Source organism: Cricetulus griseus, chromosome 3 (genome assembly GCF_003668045.3).
Source record: "Cricetulus griseus strain 17A/GY chromosome 3, alternate assembly CriGri-PICRH-1.0, whole genome shotgun sequence".
NCBI lineage: Eukaryota > Metazoa > Chordata > Mammalia > Rodentia > Cricetidae > Cricetulus > Cricetulus griseus.
Window position 1 is genome coordinate 155,556,357 of NC_048596.1, and position 10,147 is coordinate 155,566,503.

General features: G+C 41.2%; 1 protein-coding gene across 2 annotated transcripts in view; it reads left to right on the top strand.

Annotated features, from left to right (window-relative positions):
- The window catches only part of Otud4 (OTU deubiquitinase 4), a 46,681-nt gene extending 41,332 nt beyond the window's left edge, over positions 1–5,349 (top strand). For both annotated transcript variants that reach the window (XM_027404889.2, XM_027404888.2), the window contains exon 21: positions 475–5,349. In XM_027404889.2, coding sequence (XP_027260690.1) covers positions 475–1,689 — 1,215 coding nt within the window. In that variant the 3' untranslated portion in view covers positions 1,690–5,349. The remainder of the gene's footprint in view (positions 1–474) is intronic.
- The last annotated feature ends 4,798 nt before the right edge of the window (positions 5,350–10,147 follow it).

Below are 10,147 nucleotides of genomic sequence, written 5' to 3' on the forward strand. Positions count from 1 at the left end.
TGCCTAAGTCCAGTAGCCAGCTTCATAAATCTGTGGGCTGTATTCATTGCCTGGATTTCTATTGTCATCTAATTGTATTTTCTTCATAATTTGGTTTTTTAGTTAAATGCCAACAGAGGAAGAAATTAAGTATTTCCTTTTCATCTTTGTCCTTTGTTAAGAGATCTGATTTGTTAATCCTTGGCTTATTGGAGTAATTTGAGAGCTCCTAGATAGAGCATTTTCCTGGCAGGCTCGAGTCAGGATCTGAGTGGGTCTAACTAAACTCCCAGTGGCTGGGATAATGCTTCCTATGAACCTGTGTCAGGTCAGAACCCAGGGAACAAGGTCATGCAGTGACTTGATTCTAGTTCTTTTCTTGTTGCATGCCACGAATCGTCTTGTATTTGGACTGTTACTGTCATGAGAGACTTCACTTTCAGAAAGACAGCTCTTTGACCTTTAAATTTATTTTGCTATTTTTGTGTCTTTCAGGCATATAGTTGTCCTATGTGGGCCCCACATTCTTACCTGTATCCTCTGCACCAGGCCTACATGGCAGCCTGTAGGATGTACCCAAAGGTCCCTGTTCCTGTGTATCCTCAGAATACTTGGTTCCAAGAAGCCCCTCCTGGTCAGAGTGAAAGTGACTGTCCTTGTACTGATGCCCACTACTCTATGCACCCTGAGGCCAGTGTTAATGGACAGATGCCACAGGCAGAGATGGGACCTCCTGCATTCTCTTCACCTCTGGTTATCCCCCCATCTCAGGTGTCTGAAGGTCATGGACAGTTGTCTTATCAACCTGAACTTGAGTCTGAGAATGCTGGGCAGCTTCTTCATGCTGAATATGAAGAGTCACTAAGTGGCAAGAACATGTACCCACAACCGTCCTTTGGACCTAACCCATTCTTAGGTCCAGTTCCCATCGCACCTCCTTTCTTTCCTCATGTTTGGTATGGCTATCCTTTTCAGGGGTTTGTGGAAAATCCTGTAATGAGGCAAAATATTGTCTTGCCCTCTGATGATAAAGGGGAACTGGATTTGCCCTTGGAGAATCTAGATCTGTCTAAGGAATGCGACTCTGTCTCAGCAGTGGGTGAGTTTCCAGAAGCCAGAGTTGAAGGTGTACATTCTCTCTCTGAAGCAAGTGTTAGCAGCAAGCATGAAGGCCGAGTGGAGCAGTCATCCCAGACACGAAAGACAGACATAGCTTTGGCTTCAGGCTCTCCTGGAGTAGAGGGAAAAGCTCATCCTCCCACTCAGATTCTAAACAGAGAGAGAGAAACTGGGTCTGCTGAACTTGAGCCTAAGAGGACCATCCAGAGCCTGAAAGAAAAACCAGAGAAAGTAAAAGATCCCAAGACTGCTGCTGATGTGGTTGGCCCTGGGGTCAACTCTGTGGATAGATTGCAAAGACCAAAAGAAGAGAGTTCAGAAGATGAGAATGAAGTATCTAATATACTGAAAAGTGGCAGACCCAAGCAGTTTTATAATCAAACTTACGGAAACAGGAAATACAAAAGTGACTGGGGTTCTTCTGGTAGAGGTGGCTATCAACATGTGAGAGGCGAGGAGTCCTGGAAAGGGCAGCCTAACAGAAGTCGGGATGAAGGTTTTCAGTACCATCGAAATGTTAGAGGACGCCCATATAGGGGAGATAGGAGGAGATCAGGGATGGGAGATGGTCATAGGGGACAACACCCTTAATGGTTAGTTGTTGCTCATATTGTAGAACTGAAGCCTTTTCTTAGGTGTATTTCTGAAGGCTTTACAAACATTAAAATAAAAACCCAAATTGGAACTATCTTCTCCCCTCCCCCTTTACCCTTACTTAATTCCTATTCTGGATGAGACTTTGGATATGAGTTCAAGGGGCAGATGAATTTTTGGCATTGTGGTTTTTCTTACTCTGAGTCTGTTTATTGGGTTACTGCCCCCATAAAAAGTAAACATGACTTCAAGTATTTTTTTATAAACAGCTCAATATAAAACATAGACTTAGTGTTTGATTTTTTTTTTCTCGTGTAAGTTTGATTTTAAACATTGGAAATGTGTGCTTTTTAGTGTTTACTAAAGTGACAAGAAAGTAAAGCATTCAACACACTATAGATTCCAAAACATAACATTGCACCAAATAGAAATGTATATTTTATTATGCAATGCCTTAGTCATAAACTGGGCTCAAACAGTTCTCAGCCTAAAACACTGTTGTCTTTTAATATGCTTCCAACCCAAAGGCCTTTCATCTCAGTATCTGTCAAACTTGAATAATGTCTTCTCTCTACTATTACACACGAGGCAGCCTATTAACCTGTGTCTCAGAATTGTTGTATATAGTTCTTTTAATATCCATAGGGTATATTTTTGAATTTTGGTGAGTGTTGAACTTGAGATTGCATACAATAGATGTTTAAGAAATAGTAGGAAGTCCGGTGAGACGGCTGTTCCCATCAAGAACTCTTAGCACTGCTGTAAATATCATGGTGCCTACTGGAAAGGAATGTAGATGCTATGCATTTTGAGAATAATCTGCATCTGTTAAAACTGCAGAGGTTTTTTTAATGCCACTTTAACACTAATGCACTGACAGATTCTAAATATTTTGTGAGAAATGTTAAAATTTTTAACTTGATAGGTTTCTCTTAAAGTGTTGTTTTTCTCCCTGCACCATTGGTTATGTTCATCACTTTACAGTTGCATGTTCAACTTGTCTTAGCTGGAATTACTGTATAAAAAGAACGTGATTGTGACTTCTAGTTCTTCTAGAGGATGCTGCTAGAGGGTGGTTTTGCTTTGCATTTTGTAGCTCTTACCCATCAGTGTGTGTCTGATCTGCTTCTTCCAGTCTGCAGTATTCACTAGACGGCTCCCTTGCATGTGGCATTCTGTTCTCATGTAGAGATTGGACTCAGACAGTTAACACAGTATTCGTTCATCTGTGTTACTGTGTAAAACTAACTGTACTTTGTATTCCTTATTTGTATATATCAATGTGAAAATCTACCTTTTTTTTTTAATGTTGCAATTACCTTGTGATCAGGCAGCTTGAGTGCTATGCAATTAGTAGTATGGTGGTGATTTTCTTTGCATGTTGTGTGTTAAATATCTAACCAGAAATAGATGTGGCTTTTGTTTTAGGGGGCAGATTACTTAAAAGCAATTAACTTGAATATGACAAACAGAAGCAGACAGGTTTCTGGGTCCTCTGATATCTTTTGGGAATGTTTGGCTGTCGGCTAGGCTCAGTGAAGCTCCGATGTACTGTAATGATGGGATTTTACCTTTGTGCTGTTTTAATTACCCTCATGTCTGTGTAACTGCTGATTTGAGTAGTGATTAGCATTTAGGAATTTTGTAACATAGGATTTTAGAGAGCACTTTGAAAGATAACATTTTATTAATGATGGTGCTAGGTAAAAAATGTGTGGCCTGGGATGTGTAGAAAAATTGAGAACCTATTGATAGGAGTTTATTGTCTGCTTCTAAGCTAGAATGGTTGTAAAGGTTTTGCCAGTGGTTCAGTATCGGTGGCTGAATTATGGAGTAAGAACTTTAGAGGACCTTCTCTTAGTCCTTGGTTTTTATGTAGAATTGGCTTTATCTTGTAGTTTTAATTTGAAAATCACCTTTTGATATAATGAACTAGATTTAAAAGTTTATGTTTGGTCTCAGCAGTCCAAAAGACAATGGCTTTTGTCTTTCTCTGACTGGGGAAGTGTCTCAAAATTGGACCGGAAAGAGGACTGCTTGGTTTCAATACAGCCACTCTGTCTCACCCTAGTAGTGAAGAACAGCCCTTTGTAGCTCCTGAGGGAAACTGATGGACAAGATTCCATTTCCTTACCTGACCTCTGGGACATGATGAAAGAATTGGGTCAGTGATGAAAGAATTATAGCCTGTGGTATTCTGTGTGACCTCTGGAATACAACTTGGATTTTAGTAGTTTTAAAATGATTAATCTTTGTATGAAGGTCAGTTTTCTTTAGGTTTGTTTTTAAGTGTATTCATCCAGGGGATTTTGCCTTATGCTGAGGTTTGGCCATTTTCTACACAAAGCAAAGAAAGAGAAAGATGACAGCTGAAAGTCATTTTGTATTGTAATTGGGAAATGATGAAACCTTATGGTGGGATACATTTTGAACAAATGTTTCTGCTGACCAAAGCTCATCTGTTTTAGTTTAGGTGCTTCAGTTGGACTAGACCCCAGCCTCTTCCTGTCAGTATTGTGTCTCTTCAAGTTTTTTCCTCTCAAGGCACATCTTCCATTCTTGCCCCATGCACTCCTTGGCAGCCTTCATGTTTTCTCTAAGTCTGTTTCATGGCAGGACCAAGTTAATACCTGCCACAAGCTGACCGAAGTAGGTTTCCCATATCCACAGTGCTGAGATAGTTTATGTGCTGCAAACCATTCTTTGTAGTGTTTCCTTTGGCCCAAGGGTGAACTAAAATGCCTGTGAACTGCAAACTGGCTTGTGATTGACTTGGTGCAATACAGTTCCTTTCTAAACATTTCTGGTTTAGAAAATACTCAGCCATCCTGGAAACTAGCAATATTTATTTTGCCTCATTTATTTTACCTTCAGTTTTAGATGAGGTGAAGTTTTTCTTTCCCTTAGGGTACTTAGCAAGATCCATTCTAGTGTAGCTGAAGAGAAAGCTGTATTTCTGTTTACTGTGTTTTGCTCCCGATTTTGTCTAATTGCTTTTTAAAAATTTTCATAATGGCTCACTTGAGTGTTAATTTGAAAGGGTAAGATTTTACTGCCATTGGCTCTCCCACTAATTGGAACTTTTTCTTTTTTAAAGTTTCCCTTTCCCTAAAGTTACAAGTTTTAGAAAATCCTGTAAGAGGGGTGGGTGCATGTCTTAATGCTGAGAAGCAGCAGCTTTGGGGTTGAATTTACTTGAATGGTTTAAAAATTGCATTGTTACAAAGCTAGAAAAAAAATTTATGTATGAAAAAAATGATCCTAGCCTTACACTGAGTACAATAATAATTAATAAGCATGTGAAGATGTGATCATTTGTGATGTTACCTGTAAAAACATATATACATATCTATACATATCTTTTGAAGTGTTGAAAGGAATAGTACTTTATATTCTTTATCATACCACTTTTGTAAGTGTTGAATATATTGCTGTTTATTTTTCTATGTTCTGTTTCGTAGCCTTAAGAAGTGTTTCAAACGATCTGAATGTATAAAACAAGTCAATGCCCTACATGGTGTGATGCTGCATTATATACAACCGTGTGCATATATTAAATTCTGTCTGTCGATTCTGCTTGGGGTTCTTTGGTTGTTGGGTAACCCAATATATCACGTGTAAATCTGAGGATAAATCTTAGTAAACTCTTGAAAATGACATGGTTTCCATGTATTTTTCATGCTGGAAGATAATCACAGTAGGGACAACTGAAAGTGGCATTTGTACCTATGGGATAGGAGCTGTTTATGCATTGCAAAGCTTTGACCAAGTTATGGAGCTAGTAAGTGGTGGGATCGTACTTAACCTCATTGTGAATGGTTTTACAGGGAATGCTACCTCTTTCAGCACCTTGAAGCAGGATGCAGAATACCTAGACATTCAGAGGTTAATGGACCTCTGTAGGGTTTTCATCTTGTGCCCCCTACCCCGCCTCCACCCAAGTCAGTAGTATGTTTCCTGAAGGAGGACTGAACAAATTGGAAACAAACAAGGTTACCAGATAAACTCAAATATTTTGAAAGCTGCTTTCTTTTTTGCTGTCCTAGGAATTGAGGTACAGGCTGTATATATTTTAGGCAAGCATTCTACCTGTGAATTATGTCCCTGTCTCTGAAAAACATGTTTCTTTCGTGCATGTTCTTCATTAATTAGCTAAGAATACTACCATGGCAGTGATGTCAGTGCTTGCTAGAGTTACACTCTTCCTCAGGAGAGTTCATACTGATTTTTTCAGCAGAACTCTCAAAACACTTCTCATTCAGATGCAAAGACTTAATGGAAACTGATCTAGGGTCAGTCAGGGAGGTGTGTGAGGCCTTTTTTTGTGTGTGAACTTTTTTTTTTTTTTAAGATTATGAGCTTGTGCGTAAAAATGCAGGTGCCCTTTGGCAGAGCAACCTGACATGGGCACTCAGAAGGGAGCTCTGTACAATATATTTTGGTCGTATTTTTCCAGTCCCCCAATGTTAGCCAGATCCTCCCTACTCACCCGAGTTCTTTCTCCCAAAAATGAAACAAAAATCAAAAACTCCAATAACTAAAATGTGCCTGCTAAAAGGAATGCATTTTGTTTGGGCCTAACTACTGGGCATGTGGTTGATATACCCAGTGGCACTCTTATTGGAGAAAAAGGACTGATTTTCCCTTTCCCAATGTGGTTCAATTGCAAATAGCTTCCTGGTTAATGGCTGCCTCCCCCTTTCAGTGATGGGACTTTGGTTTGAACCTGTGCCTGAACCAGTCCCTGAGTTCATGTGTTTCAAGCCTTTTGTATCTGGAAGACCGTTTCTTGGGAGTCGTCTACCACCACCAGCTCTTAAATTCTGTGTAGATTGCAGAGCCTTTAGGGAAGTGTTTTAATGTCATATCATTTAGGATTGAGTGCTCTGAAGTCTTCCACTCTGCACACTGACCAGTTGTGGGTCCCTGTTAATTATCATCCATTGAAAAGAGCTGCTCTGATGAGGGGTTGAGCAATACAGTAGTGCTCTAGGAGTATAACAATATGTCATCAGGAGTTATCTTGGAAAAACATGTTTTTCCCTATACCATGGCTTAGTATAGTCTTGGTTCTTGATTAGTCTCAGGTTCTTGGTTACTTTTGCAGTGCCAGGTATGGATTGGGCCTTAAATCTAACTGAAATGTGGTTGATGCTTTGTAGATGGCTTAGGTACAGAAGACAGGTGGCCAGTGCTTAACACCTGTGACCTGCATGGTGGAAGGAAAAGAGCTGCACAGAGCTGTCCTTTGACTTCACGTGTTAATGCACACACAATGAGATTTTAAAAAAATGCTCACTCCCATGACATTTGTGCCACTGCTGCACCAGTCCATCTTGCAGGTCCTATTGGGGGTCGCCATGCTTGCCGTTGGGTGATACTACTCCTTTCTCCTCTGGCAATGCAGAGTACCTATCACCTTTCAGCACCCACAACACTAGTCACTAGGTGGAGCTTCTAGTTGGGCATCAGTTCAGTTTCTTCTTGTCAGTATTGTGTCTCTTCAAGATGACATAGTTAGTGTCCTCAGCAATAGAGCCTTAGGTTTTTTCCTCAGGTGGAGAGTGGCAAATAGTCTTGGCCTGTGAGGTTTGGGAGGGGTGTCTACGAGACCCCTTTGGCCAAGAGCTAAAAAGCTGTTTTCCTGCCACTGGAGGTTTTGCTTGGCGACATGTCTGGTTGGGGCATTATAAGATAATTCCATTTTAATTCCTTTCACATGTGTATATTTTAGGAAGCATCTACAATAGTTGGTTTTCATGTGGCTTTTCACTCTTAGTCACTGAGCTATCTCTTCAGCCCCACTATGTGGGACTTCAGGATGAGTTGACTGAGCTCTCCAGAACTTTGAAGTGGTGAGGAGCATTTCCCTTTCAGTTGTATGTCAGTGGGACTGCCCAGATTAGTAGAGAAGCCAGAGGGCGGGAAGCAAGACTTCGTTGTAGCTGGTTGCATCCCTTGCTAAACTGTTCCTGAAATGGCTGAGATAAAAGGTGAGAAGTGAAGTCTGGTGTTTGTAAAATTTTGTGTTCAAAATTCAGCCCCTGAAGTTTCACACAGGGTCTAGCTAAAGTTCTCCAACCAAAGGCTTCTCTATAAGGAATGAATGGGGCCAGTGGTCAGCAGTTTCATGATCTGCAGAAACATGTAAGGTTTGGACCCAGGACTGACATTTGCATTAAAAGTAGGGAAAATACAGGCACAGGTCCCAGGGTTTTGAAATGGGGTAAGAGGGGGAGTCACTTAAAGTTGGTATCAAACAGGGGTCACCTCACTTCATGCTGACAAACAGTAAGTGTCTACTAGCATGGAGATGTCTGTTGTTAGGGGGGCATGCATAAAGTTTCCTTGGCATTTCCCTTTTCTGTGGCCACAAAACTGCTCCATGCATCATATCCACAAGACAAAATACGGATATACTTTGAAGGAAAGCAAAAGGTTTTCCAGAAATATCCCAGGTGACTACAGCTCTCAGCTTGCCAGTCAGAACTGTCACATAGAACTGTCACTGTAGCAAGAAAGACAGGAAATATAACTGTTTTGGATTATTTATGGCTGATCACTGAGGCTCTGTGCAAACTGGAAAGGAAGGAGGTGTTGAGGCTTGGGAAGAAATGGTATTGACAGAAAGTTCCAGAAGTTTCATGAGTAGTAACAGACAATACACAGCCTAGTGCAGACCTACAATAAATAAAGGGGCAGACTAATTAAAAGGAAACTTATGTGTGCCTGCATACAGAGGCAAGAAGTTGACATCAGTGTATTTCACAATCCTTTTCCAAAAATTACTAAGGATCTCGTGCTGAACCAGGTGGCTTATGATCTAACAAATAAAGCTTGCCTGAAGATCAGAGTGCAAAGCAGCTACACTAGTCAACCATAGAGGCCAGGCAGTGGTGGCACACACCTTTAATACCAGCACTTGGGAAACAGGCAGACAGATCTGTTAGTTCAAGGCCACCCTCTGCTACACAAAATTGATCCAGTCTAAAAGAAATAGAGCTCACACAAAAGTGATCCCAGCACTGGAGGTGACATGCCTTTAATCCCAGCACTAAGGAGATGGCGAGAGAGTATGAGGAGGAGGAGACAAGAGGGAGATGCTGAGGAACAGTGCAGTCTAGAAGTCATTCTGAGGACAGGATCACCCCTTTGGTCTGAGCATTTGTGGTAAGAGCTCTCTGGTGGCTTGGCTGCTTAGCTCCTCTGATCTTCAGTTTGAACCCCAACATCTGACTCATGCTACACTGACCTGCTAGCTTGCCTGGAGTTCCATTCTTTGTCACTCTAAAGAACACAATAAACCACCACACCCTCCTGGCTTTTTTGTGGATGCTGGGGATTCAAACTTATCTTTTATCCACTGACCTATCTCAGACATTGCAATTCTGTTAGTATGTAAAAACCCAAAGCTCACCACAAGGAGGGGCGCACAGCCTGCTAACCTGCCCACAAGACTGGCTAACAGCCTGGTGACCTTTCTGCCCTGTGGCTGGGACCACACTGGATCCTCTCTTGAGGACCCTTATCTTGAGGACCATTATGTCACATGTTCTTTACAAAGAGTTTCTATGTATTGTGCACACAGGGTTAATTATCACCAGGACATTTTTCACCAAATTGTGTTGTCCATAAATATGCCTAAAATAACTGCTCACTGCCAGACTTCCAAATCTGAACCTACATCAGCTACTGCGTCATGTTGAACCAAACTATCTTCTTGCTTCTCACGAATTGTTACTCTGCTGGCTGTGGTGGAAAGTGCTATTTCAAAATATTGAAAAAAGGATGATGTTCTTTCCTGTACTTTAACCAGGTTGTCCTCCCTAAAATTAATCTTATTTCCCTTAATATATTTATTTTGTTTTTTTCAAGACAGACTTTCTCTGTGTATCCTTTGCTGTCCTGGAACTCACTCTGTAGACCACTTTGGCCTCAAACTCAGAGATCCACCTGTTTCTGCCTTTCAAGTGCTCGGATTAAAGGTGTACACCACCACCACCACCACCACCCTTTGCATAAAGGCTTTCCTATTGCTACATAAGTTTAATATCTGAATTTGTATTTTCAAATTCCATTTGCATGAAAAACACCAACTTATTAATAATACCCACTGTCATTAGCTAGCAACTTAAATTTTCTTTTTGTTTTTTTGAGACAGGGTTTCTCTGTGTAAAAGCTCTAGCTGTCCCAGACCAGGCTGGCTTCTTAATTTTCTCTAGAACAACCCCCCCCCCCCAAAACACACACACACAAGACAGGGTTTCTCTGTGGCTTTGAAGGCTGTCCTGGAACTAGCGCTTGTAGACCAGGGAACTCTCAGAGATCCACCTGCCTCTGCCTCCCGAGTGCTGGGACTAAAGGTGTGTGCCACCACCGCCCGGCTCGCCCGGCTCACCCGGCTCTGTAGAACAATTTTAAGCCAGTAAATTCTTTGTTTCTAAGTATCTGCAAT